Raw genomic sequence first — 24934 nt, 5'->3', positions numbered from 1 at the left:
TTCTCAGTCACAGCATCACCTCTTGGATCTCGTGACTGCTTGCTTTAAACACCTGCTAAAACACCTTGTAGGAAACCTGTTTGTCTCCTGTTCGGTCCAGGAGACAAAAACATCCAAGTTCCAATTCTCAGATTTCTTCCTTTCTTTCTTTTTTAAAATCAGCACTCTGGAAGTAAGAGCATTTGTTTCTGACTTAATAAACTAATCATGCCCACACACATCTGGGATAACTAGAACTTATTATCTTTCACTGAATAAATTTAAGGCCTTGTTGTTGATAACTGAACTGGGACCCAGAGTGCCTTCTGTTATCTGTACTAGTTTAACATGAAGTTAAAGAATAAAACTGAGCATGTGGAAGAAGTTACTGTGTTTAAAAGTGCAGCAGATGGCAATTGGGAAGAACTCTAAAGAGAAAGTAAGAAATAGGTAAGCAACAATGAACCATCTGTACTCTTTTATGCAAAGTGAAATAGCAATGAAAGTAAATCATTTACTACATACGTAATCATATCTTCAGGCTCCTTATTAGACATCTGCACGCTAGTCATACACATTGGTCTCCCAACTTCTTTGTCCAAGTGTCGGAGAATGCTATCTAATGCTTTTCTTACTTGAGGATAGTAAACTGACATTCCTAGGGGAGAAAACCTCATGGTTACAATACATGAAAAATTACAAAAACACTTCTTAGTTACTTTGGGTAATAAAAACCCATTGATCTTAAGTCTTTTTTTTTTTTTTTCTTTTTTCTTTTTTTGTGGTACTGGGCATTGAACCCAGGGCCTCACATATGTTAGACCAGCATTCTACCACTGAGTCACATCCCCAGTCTTTTTATAATTATTATTATTATTATTTGATCCATTGTTCACAAATGGGGTACAACTTTCATTTCTCTGGATATAAAAGTCAAGTCACACTGTTTGTGTAGTTATACATGTGGAATGAAACAAACATCATTTCCCTAACCCCAGTCCTTTCTACAATTTCACTTTGAGTCAGGGTCTCACCAACTTGAGCAGGCTGGCTTCAAACCTGCAATCCTCTATCCTGTTTCTGGAGTCACTGGAATTACAGGCATGTACCACCAAGCCTGACCCTATCAATCTTTAAATGACATTAGCTTACTGTTATCACAAAGGAGTTTAAATTGTGAAATATTCTTCTCCCTGATCAGCTTTAGTATTTTGGAATAAGTGGAGAAACTATGTAAAAATTATACAGAGAAAACAAATTACTTAGAGGAAAGGATAAAATTGAACAGTATCCTGTGAGAAATTAGATTTAATAGGAAGACTCTTGACATGAAGACATACAAACATTATCAAAAATGTATTCATTTGATACTACTGTCTATACTAAAATAACCATATTTGGCAAGTATGTACTTTAGATTTGACCAGAGAATTTTAGAAAGAATATTAAACAATATTACAAAGTGATTTATTTATTCCAGTTGACACTAACCTATGACTTTTGCCTCTTCATCTGTCAAAGTTTTATTGAGAAAAATTTTCTTCACACGAAGAGTATTTCCTGAGGGAAGAATAACCCCTGTTGTGGGCATTGGGGGTTCACCATCTTTCTGCTGCAAACTGTCAGCAATTACAAGGAAGACTCTGAGGCCTATGTTCATTCTCTTCAGGGAAAAAAGTTTCAAAAGGAAGAAATTAGTGCCATACATTAACTTCTTTCATGTCAGAAATACCTTATCAAATAACACTGGGGGAGATGGAAGAAGAAGACAGAAGGAAAACTAACCTGTCCAACTTCTTAAACCAATCTAGGCAATAGAGTTTTGTTTTAGTATCAAATTCCCAAATCCCATCCATTCACTTCTGTGGTCAAGGGTCTCTCCTGTTCTCTAAGCTTATTCCAAACCTCTTCCTTTTTCCTCAGTTCACCTTGATTTCTTCACTCCATCATCTCTCCATTCTAAGCAAATGACTTTTCTTTTAATTCGCAGGGGAAAAAACACAACTTTTCTCAATCTCTCTGTCCAACTTATCTACTCAGAATTGTACCTCTTCTTCCTTTCCTTTGCTCTTGTTAAGTGAAGGGGATGATGGCCTTCCTAGTTTTTAAAATCCTATTTGCTTTTTGCATTTTCTAGAACATTCTCCCATCAACAATCTCTTTTCATTTGTTGCATCTTTATCACTTTCCTTTCAACCAAACATGCCCATCTAACTCTATCCAATTATCTTCATGCAACTGATATTCCCCACACTGCTTCTCTGAAGCAGTGCTCACTCATCAGGGATACGCTCCCATCTGCCACACTCCCTTCCTTTGCTCTTTTGTGCCACAGTTGGTGGTGGCATCACTACCTGCATGTCAGACTCCTAAGCTGCCTCCTCCTATCATTATGTATTTTCTCCCAAAGAATGTTCACGTACTTAACACAGATTCAAACACCACCCATCCCAGACCACCAACAAATCTCATGTTTCTCTCTGAACTCAAACCCTCAGACCCATGTGATCTCTCTTCTCACATGTCCAAAAGATGCCCCAGATTAGAACTGATATTCTCCTCAAACTCGATTGCTTTTCAATATTCCATTTTTCAGTGAATGGCCTTCATGGCCTCTGTCTGTGTCCCTACCACCTCGGCCCAGGACATGCACCAGTGCTCTCTAAAGCAGGGTACATGCCTCCTAGTGACTGGGTTAGGTAGTTCATTAGAATACAGGAAGAAAACAAAACTACTATTTATATATTTTTAGTTGTCTAAATAAAATGAAGATATTAAGTTTCACTCATCATTAGACATGGCAGGGCGATGATGCCTTCCCTTAGTCTACACATCAGATAGTCAAGCTTCACTCGGTTAACGGAGAGCTGCGGAGGAAGCAGGAAGCTCTGCAGTCAGCAAGGGTGACAGTGGTCACCTCACCTGTACATTCTTTGAGCATATCGCAATTCATATGTATTTGAATAAATGAGTTAAGGGATAATTTTATGTGATTTTTAACTAAGCCAGCTTTCACAAGCTTAGAAAGATTCCTGAAAAGGAAATAGAGGTTGAAGATAATCCTAAATATAGTAATCCAGAATGATAACAATAATCCATAAAATAAACCAACAGAATTCAAACTTTTCCTAGTCCTAGTAAGAACTTTGGTGAGGAAAAGATTTTACTTTCAGAAATCAACTTCAATGAAGAGAATATTTTTTTAAATGAATGTTCAAGAAAATGTCCTCTGTTCTATGATTTTTGTTGCTAGAAGCCATGTCAAGTATGTTATCTACAAAAACACTCCTGTCTACCCACTTTAAATATTAGCTTATTTAAAAACCCTACAAGTGAAAAGCTTCAATAACTTTCAAACCCACTTGTTACCACATAGACATATATCTTAGAATTCAATCATGAGGACTGACAGTAATTTAAAATAAATAAGAACAAAGGTAACACATATTTTGCCTTTTTATGTTTTTGAATGTCATTAGCCTTATATAGGAAATTAGGTTATAAAATATTTTGAAACAATACGAAAATTTAATGCCTTAGGCATAAAATCAGCAGAGGTAGAATATAATATTTATTATATTTTATTACTATTTTTTATTGTAATCTCCCTCTGGGTAAAAGGATTCTTGTCTTTCTATAACACCTGGAACAGTGCCTGGCACATTTTAGGTGCTCAATAAATGCTGAATGGCTGACATTTATTAATGAGCACCTTGAACAGAAATCATTCAAAGTAAAAAAAAAAAAAAAAAAAAAACCTAAGTTCATGTCAGAATTGCTCGAAGCCGCATGAGCTGCATATCTTGGAGAATTTACTCCGTTATTTCCTACTATGCTTAGCATGACCATTAAATCATTCAGCAGGGCTCAGAAAGGTGAAATAACTTGTCCTGAATCATATCTGCAGTTAGAAGTAGAGTTTCAATTTAAACCTAAAAGCTTTGATTCCAGAAACTTTGCTCAAACAAAATAAGTAAATAGTACAGGGTAGTATATTACTAATATATATATATATATATATTACCTCTGGATTAATGGTGAAAGTTTTAGTAGATTTTCCAACACTGAGAAGATCAAATATTATTTCTTTCATTGCAAAATCCAAACGTTCCTATTAAAACACACACACACACACACACAAATCAATTAGTAAGTCCTTATAACTTGCTAATATATATTAAGTCCCATCTAAAAATCATACATATAATGGCAATGATACAGGTTTGTGCCCTTAAAAAGTCCATACATCTAAGTGAACAGAAGAAAAATACATATGAATTAAGGTTAAAATATGACTTATCACTTATAATCTAAGTGAAAGAACTGGTAGAATGACGATGAAAGGAAGCCCTAGACAACAGGTGTGCAGCAGGTCTTGAGGAGGTAATCTTACCTGTTTCTCCAGGGCTGAGGTTCTCAAAAAGAATAAGACAAAAATATTTGATTGTCTCACTCAACACACATTTAATCCTTATCTAATAAACCTCCTTTTACCGCAGCAGCTACAAAGCTAAAATTATATTTCACAAGATGCCTCACAAAAACAGGCTTCAGTATGTGACATAAACCTGTCAGGTGGTATACTAATGTGAGTCTGGGGTCATGAGGAAGAAAAAGTGGTTGGGGGTGGAAAGAAAGGAGAATCTATTTGACCAGTGGAGACCATGGCATGATACTCATCCTATGTGGCAACTTCTTTTTTTATTTTTTGGTATCAGTGATTGAATCCAGGGGTGCTTAACCACTGAGTCACATCCCCAGCCCACTTTATTCTTTATTTTGAGACAGGGTCTCACTAAGTTGCTTAGAAGCTTGCTAAGTTGCTGAGGCTGGCTTTGAACTTGTGACTCCTCCCTGCCTCAGCCTCCTGACTTGATGGGATTACATGACCTCACCCAGTGTGACTTCCATATTTAACAGTTTTTGATTCTGGTAGGGGCAGCAGCTTCTGATAGTCCAATTCTACAGCCTCTAGTCATTCAGAAGAAAATTTGTTGCTTGAGTCCTGCTAGTGATTCTGTAAGCTATGTGTCTTCCTTAAAAGATTCCTGTGGGTTTAACTAGCTATAGTAGATTCTGTATCTGTACCGGAGAACCTGGGTTAAAACAGATTATGGAAATAATTTTTGGAGAAATCTTTCGGGATACTCAGGAATATTTAGTGACTGGACCAACTTATTAGACACTTTCTAGACCTTTCCTAAATTAAAAGTGCTTAAACTTGTGTTTCTTCCTGTCCTTCTCCAAGTGTGTAGACTAATGATTTAAACCTATTTTGTCACCGCCCCTAGAAAAAATTAACATTTATTTTACTATTCAATAAGTAATCTTACGTTTCATCATCAATATTAACCAATGTTTTGATGGCATGTTTTTAGAAGTATAAAAAAATTTTGAACTCCAACTTATGACAATAGATTACTCACCTGAGCAATGAACTGAATAATCTTTACAAAAATGTTGAGAGGTGTGTCACGAGGAACCACACTTCGGGAGCCTTTCGGAAAAAGTGCTGACACTATGCTCATGAGACGACTATGGGAAGAGAAGATTTCAACATTAATTAATTTCAACAAGACCATGATGTTAGCAGCATATTAGCAAAAAGTTCTTCTACTCTTTACGTCAACTTATATTCCTCCCCCAAATATTTAACTAAAATTCCGTTGGTGTGGTTCTTTTTTAAACAAGACTTTCTTTTATTAATTCATTTATTTTGGTGCTGGGGATTAATGTGAGGGCCTGGTACATGCTAAGCACGAGTTGCTTGGCCAAGCCATGTGCCCCAGTCCCAACACTTCATCTTAAATGAATTTTAAAACAAAGGTACTCACCTTTGAGTTACAGTGTTGCTTTCACATTTTATTCTAATTACATAAACCCACAACAATCTATACAAGGATTCCAGTGCAACTCGAGACATTTTAGGATCTTTATTCTGTTTAAAAACAAGAGAGAATAAGAATACACTTATCAAAACATTTGCAATAATTAAGATCATTTCTCTGCCAACAATTAAAAGCTTCCAACTCCCATGATTAAACTCAGTCTAAAAGAGGTTTAAATATTTAGTATGTGATAAGTACAGATGGCTCAAAACTAACCATAAATAAGGCAATGGTAAACTCTTCTTTATACTCTCAAAATAAGATACCAAAATAAAGAATTCTCTCACTATATCTAAGACTCCAAAGTTATACACAAATTACTTAATAGTTCATACTGCAAAACTGACATGACAGAAAAATTACTCCTTTTTAGAGTAATTCATTTGCAGCCCACACGTATTTAAAGTTTAAAAAACAAATGGTATTATAGTCATTTGCATATACAAAATAATGCCAATTATTAATGAGTCCACATTCTTATAAGAGAAACTATGGACCAGGGAGTTAAGAGCAAGATTCTGAAATTAAAAACACTTGGAATCAAATCCAAGTCCATCCCTAGACACTGTTAAGTTGCTCTGTATCACAATTCCTTCATCTCTGAAATGAAGAAAATATCACATCTACCTCATGGATAAAGAAAGTTAGTATCTATAAGTCATCTGGAACAGTACCTGTTAGATGTTCATTAAGCGGTAGGTGTTATACCTCCAACTTTATTTGAAATCAGAACATTATTATTTAAATTATTATTATTATTATTATTTGGAATCACAAAATTATTCCATTTCAGTCACAATTTGATGGGCAAACTTTCTTTCTAATATGTTCATAAAAAAGTAAATTTCTCAAATGACCACAGTCATGTAATGAGATTTAGTTGTGAATTTTGAAAATATAGCTAATCATCTCCTTCATTAAGAGAAACTCTTTAAACAACTGTTAATTGTTTGTAGAATTCATTCATCAAGATGCTGCAAATTTACATTTTTATAAATTTGGTTGAGGTTTTCTTATTGTTAAACAATTATTTTATATATGGCAACTAAGAAAGGGTTTTTAAAATAACTTAAGGCATTCTCCTTGATTTTCTTGATATAGTTCAATAAGCATCTACACCATATGATTAAAAGCAATGTGAAAAGGTAACTGGGAGTGTTTTGATAAAAGACTCCCTAGAAAACATAATTGCTTGCACCTCTATCTACATGAAGATTGGCAAAATTAGAAATGGAAATCGATTACTCTTCTGGTCAACATTAATCCCCCTCTCCTTTGCCAGATCAATAATGATCCCAAATTTCAAGTACACTCCCTGAAGTAGTTTTCTAGTTGTTACTAAAGTAAGTGCATATAATATACACATGTTACTAATAAACAACCAAGCTTTTTATAGTAATGTCTTTAACAGAACATAACTTTGTTTTTTATCACTTAAATCCCAGGTATCAAATATCAAAATATGAGTTCAGCAAGGAGTTAAGAAGGTAGGGAAAGATAAGTAGGCAGAGTACAGAAGATGTTTTGGGCAGTGAATAAACTGTGTTTAATATTCTCATGGTGGATACATGTCATACATTTGTCAAAACCCACAGAACAACCTAGACCAACAGTGAACCCTAATGTAAAACTACTGTCTTTGGGTGATAAGATACACTGGTGTAGGTTCATCAGTAGTAACATTTGTACTACTCTGGTGGGGGATGTTGATAGTGGGGGAGGTATACAGGTGTAGGATAGAGAGACTATGGGAAATCTCTGTACCCTCCTTTTGATCTTGCTGTGAACCTAAAACACTCTAAAAATATCAAAAATTTTTTTAAAAACTAGTTCAGCTAGTTTTTATGTACATGCCAAGTTAAACTTACCTTAAATTATATTTACAAAATGTCGGTGAAAATTATACATTAAACATATTTGTCCTAATTCATATAATAACTGTGCTCATATAAAAGATAAATATAAAAATATTTGGACTATTTGAAGTGATGAGATATCTGGCATAAAAAACTCAAGTTTCAAACTTTCCAAGATGGACTATCAAGCTAGCACCAGTACAACATGAAAAAAGCAAGCTGAAAAGTGATTAAAAAAAAACAATTACTAAAAAAAAAACAAAAAAACAAACAAACAAAAAAAACAATTACTGATGACTTTTCAGTTGCCACAATGCTGCTGTATATGTTCAAATTTAAAAAAAGATCCTAAATTGATCTGAGCCTTAGAGGAAGCTATGTAATTTCCTAGTCACAATTTTGGTCTAACTTGAATAATCAGATTATCAAATAAATAAAAATCAAATAACATTAATATATAAAAAAGTTTTGATAAGTCAGTTAAGTATGATCTTTGTGGCAATCATTTAATGTTTCTTCCCTTTTTTCTACTCTGGGTTTAAAAATAAAAAATAATAATGATAATTTGTTGAAAACTCAAACCCACAGGATGTAAGTTTTTAAAAAAAAATCATTTTACTGTCTCCTTAATTGCAATGGAAAATGGTATCTAACACTTACTTTCACTTATAATAGCTATATAATATGAATTAAACAATATTTTTAAATGATAAAGTTTGGTGCAAGATCAGCATTCAGTATCATTTCTTTCTCTTAAATCCAACTTCGTGGGGTTACATTAATCATAAACCTTCTGAAGAATGCTCTGCTGTGGGCTACTCTTTCTTTAACAGTAACAGAAGCAGGTTTGAACAAATAAATTAGACATGCAATGCAACAATGGGTCAAGGAGAAACAAATGCCACACTTAAAGAAAATAAAGCAATATTTTACTTTGTAATGTCAACACAACTCACCTGGAGTGTTTCTATTTGTTTTCTGATACTGTTGTTAGATGGCATCTAAATAAAGCAATGTGAGACAGCAAACATAAACATGAGATGCAGCACATGCATGTTAGATGAAAATAAGCACAAAACAAGACGGCTCTTCACCAAGGTCTCTATTTAGAAGAAATTTGAAACTTCCAAGATGGTGGCCAGAAACAAAGGGAAAACACTCCACCATTTGGGCATCATGGGATACACCTACAACACTCAAACTAAGAGCAAATATTTAAATTTTTAACTGCCTAATTTTTCCCTCTTAAAATACTACATGTGAGTTCAAACAACTTCAAAAAAAATTTTTAAGAATTATTTTTATCTGTGATCTACACTTATTATCCCTTTATCTCCCTACTAAATTCTTCAGAAACTTGAAAATCACTTTTCATTTAAGCACCTAAACTGATAAAATAGAATATGGGAATGGGAAACTACCAAATACTCTTTAGGACATAAATGAGAAATTTAACTCTTTAGTGAAAATAAAATGACACTCTTACATGTTATTTCTGGGCATATAGGAATCAAGCCCATTTTTCATGGTCACGAACTAAAAAAATTGGTATAGCAATATCTTAAAAGTGCCTTGAAAATTCACCATATTTATTTTGTGACCCTAGAGATAATGTTTTTTGAAAATCCCAGAATTATAGTCAAAACATTTCCTTAAAATATTCAGTACGGCAACATTCTTCATAGTACGTTTGGAGATAATATGGTGGAACAGAGAGAGCAAAAGTTATGTAATGATAGACAAATCTGGATGCAAAGCTCTGTCACTTGCTGGCTTCCTAAACATGGGTTACTTATATTCTATTCAGTGAAAATTAAATGAGATAATGAATCTAGCATCCAGTAAAAATTAACAAAAATTAGTCCTAAGAAAGGGGTCTAAGCAATGGAAAACTGTTGTAGATGTTTTCTAAATCAAGAGATTATTTGAATCAAATAAAAGTAATTGATCACCTTTATCAATTTAGGTAAGCCTTCATCTAGGAACAATTTTCCAATATATAAGCAAAATAAATTATAACTGTTACAACCAATAACCACCATAATTTTTCCTGAAATGTTCAAAACTCCTTACCTCAACTATGCAAACAACCACAGTATCTAAAACTTAATGTCATAAAATTTCTGCTGAATAGAGCCTTAATGTAAGCTAAGGGTTAATGGCCAAGACAATTATATTCCAAATATTCATGCTAAGTGGCTCTTATCTCCTTTAGTCTGGCAGATTGATATTGCACCATTAATGAAAATGGACAATATGCCAGAAATATTTAACAGGAGGTAAGGGTTTAAAGAAAACAGAGCAATTTAAACGAAAGCCTTAAGACAAAAAAAAGTTAAGGTACTGCGAAAGTATTGCAAATATGTTAGGTGGAAACGTATATATATTAAAAAAAATTCCAACAAGCAACAGAAAAGTATGAATTGTCATGAAACAAAGCAACCTTCCAGAAACAAATTAAATGCATGTCTTAAAAATATTTTTTAAGTATGAAAACTCACACTACCCAGAAAATTATCCATTCCCTTAAGTACCTATATCTATATGAATTATCAAAACAAGGACAGAAACAAATGTGATGCAATTAATTTTAAATAAAATTTCTTTCCTGGTTGCAAGACATAAAGAGTTAAATCAGCTTGACTGATTCAGTCCTGATAGTTTTTATAAGTAAAGCAAAGAAAGAATACCAATTTTTATCCAAATATGAATAATAGCAAATAACATCTAGGAGGAGACAAAAGTGTTTTTCAAAGACACATATTCAGTATGCCTTGCTAAGAAATCAAAGCAGTTTTGAAAATGATACATAAAAGTATGAAAACAATATACAGAATTATAACCAGTGAGTCTTTCCAGAAGTATGAAAGCAGTAGTCTAGTTCTCACAATACCACCATGGGCTGCAAGGACAGAGATAGGTCATTTAATCTACCTGTGCCTCAGTTGCACTATCATTAAAGTTTAAGGTTTTTAGTCTCCAGTCTAACTTAGAGAAATAACAAGAAAAGGACATGTCATGTCTGCAATGCTGCTGTAACTTTTCAGCAAATATTCACAGTCTCATCTATCAAAGGAGTATCCACATTGAGCATTCACATGACACGAGGTGAGTAATCCCTCCTCTCTGTCAGATATTAGCTATGTTCCTATCCAAAGAAGAAAAGAGGGTCCTGCTAGCAGAGCAGGGAAGAAGAAAATTCTATCTCTTACAGATATTGTCAATACTATGAGAGACTGAACCTGGATATTCCAAACAGTGTTGGCAGTAAGTATTTCTTCATTAAAATAACAATTGTTTTAGGAACTTTTACATTCATGTGAACCCATGACCACACTTTTAAATTTGACCAGTTATACTTAATGCATTTTTGGTGATATTTTATTATCAAAGCTCTTTTCATATTACTAAGACTTGAGCCAACATTACTGCAATTTTCTCAAAAGACAAGCGGGGGGGGGGGGATCAGGTAGAGTGAAGCACACCTATAATCCCAGCTTTGAAGGCTCAGGCAGGAGGACTGCTTGTTCGAATTTAGCCTCAGCAACTTAGCAAGGCCCTAAGCAACTTAAGGAGACCCTAACTAAAAATTAAAAAATAAAAAGGGTTGCGGATGTAGCTCTATGGATAAAGTACCTCTGGGTTCAATCCCCAGTACTAAATAAATAAATGAATAAACAAACAAAAGACAAAATAAATACATGGAAGGTTTTGTGATATTAAGTAACACTTTCATAAATTTTTCCCCCGTACTAGTGCTAAAACCCATGGACACTCAACCATTGAGTTATATTCTTATCCCTTTTTATTTTTGATTTTGAAACAGGGTCTGGCTAAGTTGCACTGAGGTTACAGGTGTGTATCATCTCACCTGGAAATACCTTGTAATTCTTAAGAAATTTATTTATTAACCAATATTGCTAGATCTAAGATAGTATAAACAATGATCCATGAAACTATACAATTTTGCCTAAGACAAACTAAATTTTCCATCAAAAATTCATGCATTTCTATATGTGATTCCCAAAAGGAGAAATAAAGTACACAAGAATGGAATGTGTCAAAATATTACTCAAATGGACCAACAAAAATGAAGGTTTTGTCCATCTACAACTAAAAAACATTTTTTTAAATGAAGGTTTTGTTATATACTGTTTAATGTATGTCTGAAAATGGATACATTTTAGTCCCCGTATTCACAGGTCAGAAATGTAATTACATCTTACCTTTAAATGTGACAAACAGTTCTGTAGGAAAATATGCCAGTTATTTAAAAAAAACTGTTTCTGACTGACACATAAAAGGCAGGTAATTAGTGGATATAAAGCCTACAGGAGATAGGAAAAGAGCAAATTAACATTTTTCATGAAAACAGTCATTGGACTTGTAAATGATTATTTCATTTAATCTGACAAACAAACAAGGAAAGTAAAATAACTTATGAGGTCTTCCCATTTGTAATAAGAAATATAATCTCATAGAATAATCTCGCAAAGAATGATAAAGGATACATTTTCTATAAGAACAATTTTTTTGTTTAGAGTTTTCATTAGTGCATTATAGTTATGCATAATAGTGGGAAGAAAATTTCTTGAACTACCATCTCGCAGAGTTTAAACATGCTCATATTTCTCCCTGGACCCTAGAGCCCACTGTCCAGTATAGTGGTTATGAACACAGGCCCTAGGATCAAAGGAGAGACTGGCGTTCAAGTCCTGGCTTTCTCTTTGCCAACCTCTGGCTACATTAAGCACTAAACATGTAAAGTGGGAGATGATAATCACAAATATTCTACACTGCCATGAGGCTTTAAGGAAGACAAAGAATGCAAGGGACTCAGCTCAAGACCTGGCACAATCAATGCTTATTATTGCTAGATCTCTAGTTTACCTAGTCAAATATGTACCCAGTTTTCCAAACTTTCTCCAAGCTATAGAAAAGTAACATGAAGTAGAAGGTTAAATGGAAAAAATGTTTTTAATCTAAGAATAGAAGAGATATAGTTAGAGAATGGCTCCTTTAAAAAAAAAAATCTGACATTTTGGAATACAATCTATGATAATGTAAAATAAAGGAATTTATGGTTAAATATAAGATTACATTTGATTTCTCCCATAATGTAATACAAAATTTATAAGACTTGTCAAGATATGTAAATACCTAGGAGGAAGTTTGAATAACCTATAAGATGTAGAGGTAATAAGATAAAATTAAGAATAGAAAATACATATGTAACATTTTCCCTAGTGTTGCACTTCAGGAATTTTATAATTTCAGATTTTATAATTCTCTTTAATCTTTCCTGAATTCATAAATCAACTGCCAAAACTCCCAATTAAACATGTAAAGCTTTGCAATATTTCTAAATACCAATGAATGCTTCTTCCTGGAGCTCAGTTCAAAAGTAGTCTGATAAAGCATCTCCACAAAATTTTTCAAACAGGGAACATTCACTTCATTTTTAACAGCCTAGGTAGAGAGAGGTAATGCAAACAGAAAAGAAAGTAGTTAGAAACATTAAACTATGCAAGGATTACAAGAACTTTCTGTAAAGTTTGAAAGTAGTTAATAATTCATCAAGATCTGCACTGAGGAAATATAATATGCCAGATGACCAAGTGTTAAGTAAATAAGATAAACCCGGGCCCTGCCCTGTGTGAACAAGCATAGAATACAAACAAGCAAATAGGCAGAGAGCATGTGGCCTAAAGTCCCCAGGAGAGCAAGATGGCTAGGCACTGGAGCACTAAGGGGGCCACTAGACAAACCCCACATGGAAGCAGCCTCTAAGCTGAGACCAGAAAGTCTTCCCTACCACACTGCATCGGCCTCCTACGTGACACCTCTGGCCTCACCTCCCACTGCTCTGCCCCTGTGCACTGGGACCAGCTGCACTAGCTTCCATGTGTCCCTGGAACTCCTCAAAGTGTGATCTTGCCTTAGGACACCCACGCTTGTTCCTTCTGTCTGAGATGCTCTTCCCCCAGATAGAGTGAGTCTTCCTCATTCCTTTAGTTTTGCCTCAACCTTCACCACCTCTTTCAAAGGTGATGGTCTTTCCTAATCATGATCCTTAAAATTTCAACTCCCCTAAGCCTTTGGCAATCTTTCCCCTGCAGTCCCATGCAGTTTACTGTTCTTCCGAGTCCTTGCCATAGTCTGTAAACTACACATTTTACATCCTAGTTTTCTTTGTTTCCTGTGCTGAGACTAAGCTCTGCAATAGGAGAGAGCTTTTTCTATCTTGTTCTTTGTTGTGCTCCCTGGGTATAGAGGAGGGTCCTGACACCAGAAAACATTCAATATATAATGCATGAATAAAGGGAGGCCAGCCAGGGAGAGGATTTAGCATTACTAGAGAGGCAAAATGTTCTAGCAGAAGAAACTGCTGTGCAGAGGCCTGGCATTATGGACTCAAACATATCTCTGCAAAATTCCTCTGTGGAAGCCCTTACCTCACATACCTTAGAAGGTACCCTTATTTGGAAAAAGGTCACTGCAGATCTGATTAGTTAAATTAGGATTAGGGTGGCCCTAATCCAACATGACTACAGGGTCCTTTACAAAAGGGAATATAAGGACTCAGACTTGCCCACAAGAAAAAAAAATCATGTGGAAATGAAAGCAGAGATAGGGGTGTTGCCCCTACAAGCTCAGGAACACCAAGGATATTCAGCAAACCACAAGAAACAAGGCAAGAGGCTGGGAACAAATTCTTCCACACAGTCCTGGGAAGAAACCGAGCTGTTGACACTCTCAGATCTCAGACTTCTAGCCTCCACTGCTGCAAAACAACTGTGGGGTACTTCGTTGTTAGGCTGCCCAGCCTGTGGTATGTAATCACGGCAGCCCTAGTGAACTGGTGAACCTGGCACGTGGCATAAGGAATCAGGCAGCACAGTGAGAGTGGACCGCTGCCCAGATGTTGTCTCCCCACAACCTGCTCCTTTAGGTGAAATTACCTTAAAAACTAAAACCTAACTTCACTTAGAGTCCTAGAAAAAAAGAATTCTCAGACTAAGGGGGATGTGCAAACAAAAATCTGGGTTGGATACGTGGTAATTCAAACCATCTCTAGGAAACAAACAAACAAAAAAGAAGTACATTTGCTAATGATCATAGAGGGAGAACTGACAGGGCTTCATAAATAGTAGCCCATTTTCTTTTTAATAAATGGCCCTAATGTATCTAAAAACTGGGATGAGAGGATGAGGGGACTGACTCAAACCACTTGCAAACCTCTAAACAAACCTTCAGGACTTCTGTTATTCTCCATTTTAAAAAAAGAAAACTAAATATTTAATTACAAGTAAATACTCAAGACAGGTTAAAAAAAAATCGTGCCAACCACTCTGTCCTTAATATTTTAAATTCTTGACTTTTCTTACAATTCTCTGTTCACCTTTTCTAAATATGGCTCCAAAGGCAGTACATAAATACTGCAAACCAGTTCACACAAACATACAGGTCACAAGTCAGTAAACCTGTGTTGAAAAATCAGTCAACACAGTTCAGTTTCTCAACATGAAAATGTTTCTTCATTTAAAAAAAAAAAAAAAAATTAGAATAAAATCTGAATAAAGGAGAGTATTTAAATCCTATTTCCAGCCAAGATAGACTAAGAGGGGCTGAATTCATTCTACCATCTGAAACCACAAAAAAAAAAAAAAAAAAAAACCCACAAATAAAACATATGGAAGGATACACAAAACACGGACACCAACCAACAAAATAGAGTGATATCTAAGGAACAACTGAGAAATGAGAGGAGCCCTCTAACAGCCCCTACTTACTACCTTGCAAGAGTCTGCAGGGAGGAAATGAAGTACAGGGTTGTACGGTTCTCACAGGACATATGAAAGCCATAAAAAAATAAAACTACTTACAGCAGCTACAGGGATAAGAATCTCCACAAATAAACCAGCAAGTGCATGTTTTATATCTTTGTCTTTTACTTCTAAGAAATACTGAGCGCATTCCTTGAAGGGAAAAAAGGTATATTTAGATTAGAAAAACAGGTTAATGAATTTATAATATCACAATTTTGTGAGACACTCTCCTATTATACCAAGAAACTAAGGTCAAAAAAAAGAAAGTTAATCCACACTTGTGAGAATTTAGCTCTTGGAATAAGAAGTAATGGTGCCTTAATTTAGGTATATTTTGTTTCTTCAGGAGAGTCATGAAGAACAAGAACCACCACTGTCAGGCTAATTCTAATTACTACCACTAAGAAGGTATATCACCTGCATAAACTGAAATGATGCTTCAAAATCTTCTACAGGATACATTTTCACCCGGAAAAATTTCATTCCCATTATTAAGCTGATGACACTTTGTACCACATGTGGGCTTTGCTCCTTCTGTCGCAGTTCTTTCAATTCTGTCACGAACTTCTTCCTGACTGCCTGAAACCTTTAATATACATGGAGACATAATTTGATGTGAATTAAAAACACTAATTTTCCACATGGTATTTAAGGGTGAAATCCAAAGTTGTGTTGCCCAAATACCACCTCCTTTCTCTGCCCTCATCAAAAGCACACAGAGGAAAAGGAAACTGTTACATTATACTTGCTGTTGGTTTATTTTTAAAACTAGGAGTTCTTGAAGGGTAAAGATAGAATTTCTTTATTCCTATGATGTCATCAGTACAGCACCATTACCATCAATTAATAATGAAATAAGACCAAATAACCAGTCCGTAAAACATCGCTGTATAAATACGAGGTTATCTCCAATTTTTAAGGCTCTTTTATAGGTTTATGATGACAGTTACAAAGACAGCAGATTGGGAACTACAAATCTATTTGAAAGACATAAGCCAACACAATTTTAAAATATTAATTATCATTTAAAATTAATCTTACTACACCACAGAAAAACTGAAGAGGAGAGAGAGGGCATGGGTCTCCTAATATGAGTAAGCTACAAAATCAAAAGGGTTTTGAAATGTGAGCACAATCCTGGATTCAAATCACAATTATTAAAACTAGAAACTAATTCTTTAAAAAGACACCTAATAGTTTATTAATCAATAATACTTTATTATCCTGCTTTATATAATATGAATGAACGAAAGATTTTACTGTTAATATTACTCATTTCTGACAGTTAAAATAATTCAAATAAGTCATGCTTTCTTGTGATAACAGTGAGGGAAAAAGAAAATCATGGATTAACAAAATATGGACATGTTAGGAAGTGTAACATCTATTTTGATTTGAATCTTAGAGAAAATCATTTTATAAGAAAATTTTTAGCATTAAGAAAATATAAAGTAGATAAAGTTTTTCCATTAAAATAGTATTAGAATCCATTTATTTTACTAAATTTATCAAAATATTATTAATCACCACAACCCAAGAAAATTGGGATAAGATTCAAATATACCCCAAGCATTTTTCTGTCTCCCCTCCCTTTCCTACTCCCGCTTCATCCACCAGCTGTGAGCCTTAAGCACAACATGGATATGTCCACATTTTGTCCCATGCTCACTGTATGCCCAAGAAGCCACCTAAACATGGTTCTAAAGTGATGATTCTCTTATATTAGCCTAGTAAGGCTGATATCATTTTATAATTTTACTGGTCATTCAGACTTATTATCCAAGCTATAATGCACTGTTCTCCTTGACTGAAACTTGCTAATGTATTGTTTAGAACTTCTGATCTATATTCCTGAGAGGGAAATTCATCTTTGATTTTAAAAAAAAATCATGATTACTATGCCTTAAAGAGAAATATAACATGGCTCACATCCATGATTTGTGTCCATATTCCTGAATTAGGGGTTCATTACTGAGTAAACATATATGACATAGTAAGGTGTTATTGTCTATGTCTTAAATCATTTAAAATATTCAAACTACATTCTAAGTTCTAAAGCATGGGTCATATAAGGGCCCTTAGTGTAAAAAATATACCAAATAAAGCTTTACTTTAAAAATATTTTTAAAAAAGAAAAATATATTACTTAAAATTAAAATGCTATTAAATATGCTATCCATTAACTATTCCCACATTAAAATAATTGCGCTTGCCTTCTTGGAATTTAGAAAGATTGTTATTTGGTGATTTTAGGGCCAAAGAGTCTTTCAAAAACATTCAAGAAAATATGAACCAATACTTCCTTATAAATTTCTCTTAGCAACAGAAGGAAATCCAAAATCTTCCAGAAATTCAGAGCAACCACAAGGTGCTAAAGATACTTTACTGCTTATTAAAATAGGGTTTCATTACAACTCAATGAATGTAACTCCAACTGAATAACACTTTCAATGGTGTAATCCAATCACTTTTTTTTTTTTTTTTGAGGGTGGTGGTGGGAGATGGCAGAGGGTATTTTCTATTAATCAAAACTCTGGTTACCATTTTTTTTTTTTCCCCTTTTTGTGGTCCTGGGTGTAAACCCAGGGCCTTGTGCATGCTAAGCAAGCATTCTAATATACAGCTCCATCCCCTGGCCCCCTGTTCAGTATTAACACAAATAAGATAATTAGAAGATATTGTATTGTGATCTCAGAAATAAAAGCACTCAACTGGAAAGTATTAAGTAATTATTAGCTCTGTAAAGTTCTAAAACAAAGATTTCAAAAAACACTTCTCATAAAAATTATTAAAAATACGGAATAAGGTAAATGTCCTGACTATTCTTGGCAATTTCTGACTTACTTGATTCAGACATTTATGGAAACCCCCAAATAAAGTAAAACAAGTAGTGAAATGAGGAAAGGGTGCTACTTAAAGGAGCCTGTAAGGAAGAGAGAAGAGTAATAAAAGGATAAAAGGTGGAGAGGGCTTCATGATAATTTGATGGCAAAAATGGTGGGTCTCTAACTATCAGTCTATTGTATCAGTTAGGAATGAAACATTCTGAAGTGCAAAGCAAGTTGAAATCAATGATTTATAAAACTTACTTTGATTGGGCAAGAACCCCTATCACCTCTGCGTATAAATCTGCAATGATGTGCACATTCCCAGTGTTGGTTCCTGAATATCTGAAATAGCAATAAAGCAAATAATATCTCATTAAATGTTTCTAAAATTTCTCTTAACAAATTTTAAAATTCCTGATCAGAGTATTATATTTTTTTGAATATTCATTCATTGTATGATAGCACACAAATTTTCTTGTCTAGGTTTTAATTTACCATGAAATCTAAACTTCTGGTTCTTATAAATCTAATCTACAGTGTTAAGAATTATTTTTACAAAATCTGTCCTATAAGCCTTTTGTGTCAATTCAAAAGAAATGAGAAAATTATTGCTTTGAACTCTAAAATAAGAATTCATATTATCTTCAAAGAGTCCCAACTTGAACTTTGGAGAAAAGCAACAATTCCAAGTTGCTATTTTACTTACCCTTCCTTATGTTTAAAGTGCTTAAAAGCCAAGTTTAGAACTTCATGAACTAAGGGATCAGGTACAGGATGAACAGGAATCTAGAATTAAAAAAAAAAAAATCATGTAAGGAAAAGTTACCTTATGAATGAGACTTTTGTGACTATTCCCATCACTTAAATTAAATCAACCACTTTATTCCCATGACAATAAACATATGAAGAAATGCTTAATTTCGTCAGTAATAGAATGAAAGCACATAAGCATATCATTTTATACCTATTCAATGGGAAAAAACCAAGCCTGACAAGACCAAATAGTAGAGATAATGCAAATTATCTCTAAAGATAAATTGGTTTTTATCTTTTTTAAAATTGTCTAAAAAAGAAATTATTTTCTGGGACTCGAGTTGTGGCTCAGTGGTAGAGTGCTTGCCTAGCATGTATGAGGCACTGGGTTTGATTCTCACACCACATGTAAACGAACAAACAAACAAAAAGAAATTATTTCCTAAAGACCGCATATGAATTTTCCTTTCTGAAGGTGTCCACCCTGAACCAGGTATGAAGTCTCCTCCTGGTTCATTGCCACTGGAGATAGGAAGTGAGCATGAAGATGTAACTGTCCCAACAAGCCTTAGTAAATAATCTGTACCTTCCTCTGACTTCCCCCATGTACTTACCTTCCCATAATTCACTGCTTCTAGAAGCTCAAACCCTTTCTGTCTTTCACTTCCCCACCTACACAAGCCCTTGGGTTTTCTTCAGGGTCTTCATTTCTTTTTTATGAGGGCCTCCACACATATATGTAATAAACCTTTTTACCTGTAATCTGTCTTCTATCAAATTAATCTGTAAGGCCCAAATCATTAAAACCTAAGAGGGTAGAGCAAAAACTATCTTTTCCCTTTCTTCTATACTAGCAAATTGCATACATGCCTAAGAAAAACAATGATATATAGCTACAATTCAAGGATTAAATTAATAATGTAATTTGAGTGAAAAAACAAGTATTTGATGAAAATAAACAGTATGATGCCATTTTTTAGAAAGTTCAGAAACAAGGAAAATTCATATATTATTTAAACATATATAAAACATTTTTTAAAGTTAAGGAGATAATTAACATAAAAAATCAGTCAAATGGTAAGGGATAAGAAAAGGGAGTGAACTAGGAAAAACTCATATAATTAGGCTTAAATTGTGGTAATATTCTAGGTCTCAGGCAGTAGGCGCATAGGTAGGTAACCATCACATGTAAAACACATAGACACCACATGTAAAATACACACACACAGGCCACCATAAAGAGACCAATGACAATGGAGTGTCTTAAAGCAGAATCATGATTTATCTAATTCTGCAGACCTGGGGTCCAATGTAAGAAAACACAGCAGTTTCATTTTCTTAATAACTCTGACAATATAGATGGTAGCATTCTATCAATATGATGAAATTATAATACAGACAACAAATGAAAACAAGAAAGCTATAAACTAGACCAGGAAAGAATAGCAGAGAACTGTAATTACTCAGAGATGGCCAAATGTTTCTTAAGGGCCTAAGGAAGGATTTAAAATGGTAATTTATTTCTTACTAAGGCAACTTGGGAGTTTATCAAGAGGCAGCTGAATTTAGTCCTGAATAATGATCAGGAACCAGCAAAATGTGATTGTGAGAGAGACACTAGATAAGAGTAACCATGATTAAATTATCATAAGGGCAAGAAATTCAAGAAATAACTATTCATTTACATTTATTATCTCAACAAGAAGGTGACTAACTTGATACATCACTGAGGGGAACACGGGCGCCACTTCTACATCACTGTCAAGTAAGGGAGCAGCAGCTGACGTGATTGTACTCCATGAGCAAAGAGTATGCCCTTGTCTTGGCTAAATGGCTCAGTATTTATTGTTGACCAGAAGGGGATCAGAAAGAGCATTCGCCTCACATTTCCTGGAAACTGAGACTGTCCCAAAGGCCTAGACCTGGAATACAATGTGAAGAAAATGCACTCTGAGGTACGTCCCTAACCACCAGATCAGAGGTTGAGTGAGGAAGCGGCTATAGTACAGACCCCACCTTCCTGGTCTCAGAAAACCTTTGTAAAGTATCCTGATGACTCAGGAAAGAAAGGAGGTGTGTTCATCAATAAGTAGAAGGTGAGTGTTTAAAATCTCATGCTATTAATGGGTCAAAATCTGAATTTATTCTACATAGTCAATTGTGGAGACTCTGGAAAAATCATTTAATTTTTGTATCACATTGGTAAGCTAAACTAATTCCAGAATTTCTCTAGCAATTAGGGTTATTTAATGAGGACTTTTATGACTAATCTCAAAATTACAAGAAGGTTTTGAATCTTTTATAGGCAGATGCATCCCATCGTTAAAAAGTATTAATTACAATCATATCTTAGTGATGTAGAAATTTCAGAATGCCAGCTGGTCAATGAAGCAAAGACATGAAAATCTTTTAGTTGTTACCTGGTACCTCTTTTAGATCACATGATACAGCTCATATTAAGAGCAAACTTAAAAGCAATGCCCTTACAGTCACACCAAGTTATCCACTTTATTGTAAATAAACTATGATGAAACTTTATAGAATAAACAAAAACACATTTTCTTCATTCTAATGATAATAGTGGAGAAAGACAATGATTTTGGAATTAGTAAAACCAAAGTTTTTCTTTTTACTAGCTATATAACCTGAGAAAGTTTCTACCTCCTCTAAAATGTAGATAGTAGCTTAAATCCCCATACTTAATGGCCCTGAAAGAATGCAAATTCTGGTGCGTTACAACAGGACGTTACTCCTTGTCCTGTTATCCCTTTCCAACTTTCTCTAAAAGTGACCAGGTCAAAATTCTTACCCTTCAGAAATTTAGATAGGTGAAGGGACCAGAATGAGGGAAGGAAACACTGAAGGCCAGGCCAGGTGGGAGGATGGTAGGAATCAAAACCCGTGGAGGCAGGAAGGCAGATGGTATAAGGCTTATATTCTCCTAGCCTGATTTTCTTGGATTGGACAAACAAAATAAGATCCAGGGTAACAAGAGAGTACTAGAATCACTGGTCCTCTCAGTTTCGGTCAGCCATGCCATTACTCCACCACTTCACCTAGTGGCAAAGTCAAACTTGAGCCAGGAAGAGGATGCATTTGAAGGAGCAGCCTAAGCCCAGGATGGTGGTGCTGGCCTGTTATCTCAGTGACTTAGGAGGCTGAGGAAAGAGGTTTGTGAGTTTAAGTCCAGACTCAGCTACTTAGTAAGACCCTGTCTCAAAAAATGAAAGAGCTGAGGAAGTCATTGCCTGTCCCTATTTATTACAGTGCAGACCCTATGATTTCTTCTAGGAGCTACAACTCAATATTAAAAAGATAATCTAGCTGGGGTTGTGGTTCAGTGGTGGAGCACTTGCCTAGCATGTATGAGGCACTGGGTTTGATTCTCAGCACCACACATAAATAAATGACTAAAATAAAGGTTGATCAACACCTAAAAATATGTATATAAAAAAAAAATATATATATATATATATATTTTTTTTAAAAGACAAGGTAGGGGGCTAGTGAACCGAGATCTAGCAACTGGAGTAGTATGGCCAAGCCTTGTAGAGTGCACCTGAGTGGGAAGGCCTGAAAATAGGTGGATGTCTTCAGACAAAATCTTTTCCAGGAGGCTGAGGAATTCCTCTACAGATTTTTACCACAGAAAATCATATACCTGAGTCGGCTTTTCCACGAGGACTCCCTCAATGTGGCTGACCTGACCTCCCTCTGGGCACCCCAGGATATCCCCATCCCAGACCCCCCACCCAAGGATGATGAATGGAAACAGATAAGCAGGAGAAGAAAGAAGTCCCCAAGTGTGGCTTTCTCCCTGGGAATGAGATGGTCCTGGCCCTGCTTGCTCTAGTTAAGCCAGAAGTTTGGACTCTCAAAGAGAAATGTATTCTGGTGATCACTTGGATCCAGCACCTGATCCCTAAGATTGAGGATGGAAATGATTTTGGGGTGGCAATCCAGGAAAAGGTGCTGGAGAGGGTGAATACTATGAAGACCAAAGGGGAAGGCTTTCAGACATCCATTTCCAAGTACTTCTCAGAACGTGGGGATGCTGTGGCCAAGGCCTCCAAGGAGACTCATGTAATGGACTACCAGGCCTTAGTGCATGAACAAGGTGAGGCAGCCTATGGGGAGCTCAGGGTCATGGTTCTCGACCTCAGGGCCTTCTACACTGAGCTTTATCATATCATTAACAGGAACCTAAAGAAAATTGTCAACCCAAAGGGTGAAGAGAAACCATCTATGTACTAAGCTCAAGATTAGAAGGAACATAAATGACTAAACTGTGTGATTTAAAAAACAAAAACAAAAAAAAATAACAATCTAGGTGAGTAAAGGGAGGGGAGGGCATGGGGGTAGGAAGGATAGTGGCATGAGTCTGACATTATGCTCCTATGTACATATATGACTATATGACCGGTGTGATTCTACATCATGTAAAACCAGAGCAATGAGAAATCATACTCCATTTATGTATGATGTGTCAAAGCACATTCTACTATCATGTGTAAATAATTAGAACAAATAAAAAGACAGTCTAAATAAAAACTGAACAAAGATTTAAGAAAAAGAAAGAAAGCAAGAAAGAAAGAAAGAAAGAAAGAAAAAAGAAAAGAAAAGGAAAGAAATGAGCAAGCAGCCTGACTCCTAGGATTTATTCTGAAATTCATGTTAAGTTAGCCCTGGACATTTTAGTGACCTTAAAATAAGGCAACATGAAATCTACATTTCATGTGATTTACTTTTTTGTACCTCATTTACTGTGCTGTGGTTTACCATATTAATTCCCTCCTAGGGATGTTTGGTATGTTCTTAGGACACACCAAGGTAACTTAAATGTATGACTTCTTCCCAAGTACATACGTGTACATGTACACACACACATTTTTCCCTCCCTCCCTCCTTCCTTCCTCCCTCCCTTCCCTTTTTTTTTTTTTTTTTTTTTTCTTGTGGTGCTGGGGATCACTGAGCTACACCCCAGCCCCCAGGTATTCTTCATTTGCTCCAGTTATGCCTGAAGTCTAACAGTGTCAGCCAGGAACAACATTTGGTCATGCAGTGTGCTCTTTATTATGACCCTACTATTACCACCATCAGCATTTTTCACATGGCTGTGTGTCAGAAACTTCACCTTTTTATATACATTATTTATATCACAACAGCCTTAAAGGTAGATATTTGCCCTCTACTTTATGGATGAGGGAAATGAAGTTCTGAGGTTGTTATTTCTCTAGAATACACTGTACACCCCAATTTTTGACATAGAAAAACACAGTTTAAAAAATGAAACAAAAGAGCAAAAATATTTTTTTATCTTAAATTTTTACTAGAAAAGAATGGCAGAGAAACAGAAATGAAAGAAGAAATATATCTATATTTTTGGAAGAAAAAATGCACAACCTCTGACACTTTACTTACAGAATGGACATTATCAGTTTGCATAGATATTCTTGAAGTCTCTATTTCTCCCCTTATTTTCAATAGTGATAAAAACATTTCATACTGAATTAAAAAAAAAAAAAAACAGGAAAGAATCTCATTTCAGTTCAGAAAGAAAAAATTATGACTTCTTGGACTAGTATTTCCACCTTTAGCATCAAGACTTTTTCACATCTTGTGAATGGTGTGATTTCAGAAGCAGCAGCTTCAATTCTCCTTGAATTATCAGGGAGGGTGTATTTAGTGGACATTAGAGAATACTCAAGGTTTGTTCTGAGGCTATTTCTGCTATACTTCCCAAAATTTAATACTCTTGTCATGACACGAAAGTAAAAAACAACAAAATCAGGTTAAGACAG

The 24934-nt window shown here is 35.0% G+C and overlaps 1 protein-coding gene and 1 pseudogene across 9 annotated transcripts in view; one reads left to right on the top strand and one right to left on the bottom strand.

The window, feature by feature from the left end:
• The window catches only part of Fryl (FRY like transcription coactivator), a 235277-nt gene that overhangs the window by 92448 nt on the left and 117895 nt on the right, over positions 1–24934 (bottom strand). For 5 of the 9 annotated variants that reach the window (XM_047565924.1, XM_047565922.1, XM_047565921.1 and 2 more), the window contains 12 exons: positions 19087–19166; positions 18642–18722; positions 15970–16138; positions 15610–15702; positions 13094–13192; positions 11950–12051; positions 8680–8724; positions 5814–5917; positions 5406–5514; positions 4004–4090; positions 1471–1642; positions 505–637 (listed from right to left, as the gene is read on the bottom strand). In XM_047565924.1, the coding sequence (XP_047421880.1) occupies positions 505–637; positions 1471–1642; positions 4004–4090; positions 5406–5514; positions 5814–5917; positions 8680–8724; positions 11950–12051; positions 13094–13192; positions 15610–15702; positions 15970–16138; positions 18642–18722; positions 19087–19166 (1274 nt within the window). The remainder of the gene's footprint in view (positions 1–504; positions 638–1470; positions 1643–4003; positions 4091–5405; positions 5515–5813; positions 5918–8679; positions 8725–11949; positions 12052–13093; positions 13193–15609; positions 15703–15969; positions 16139–18641; positions 18723–19086; positions 19167–24934) is intronic. The other 4 variants (XM_047565930.1, XM_047565926.1, XM_047565928.1 and 1 more) reach the window with 1 other exon arrangement.
• LOC124994135 (proteasome activator complex subunit 2-like) lies at positions 22669–23387 on the top strand (annotated as a pseudogene).

The sequence above is a fragment of the Sciurus carolinensis genome, chromosome 10 (genome assembly GCF_902686445.1).
Source record: "Sciurus carolinensis chromosome 10, mSciCar1.2, whole genome shotgun sequence".
Classification (NCBI taxonomy): Eukaryota; Metazoa; Chordata; class Mammalia; order Rodentia; family Sciuridae; genus Sciurus; species Sciurus carolinensis.
The sequence above is the reverse complement of the archived record's forward strand: the minus strand, read 5'-3'. Positions and strand labels throughout refer to the sequence as shown.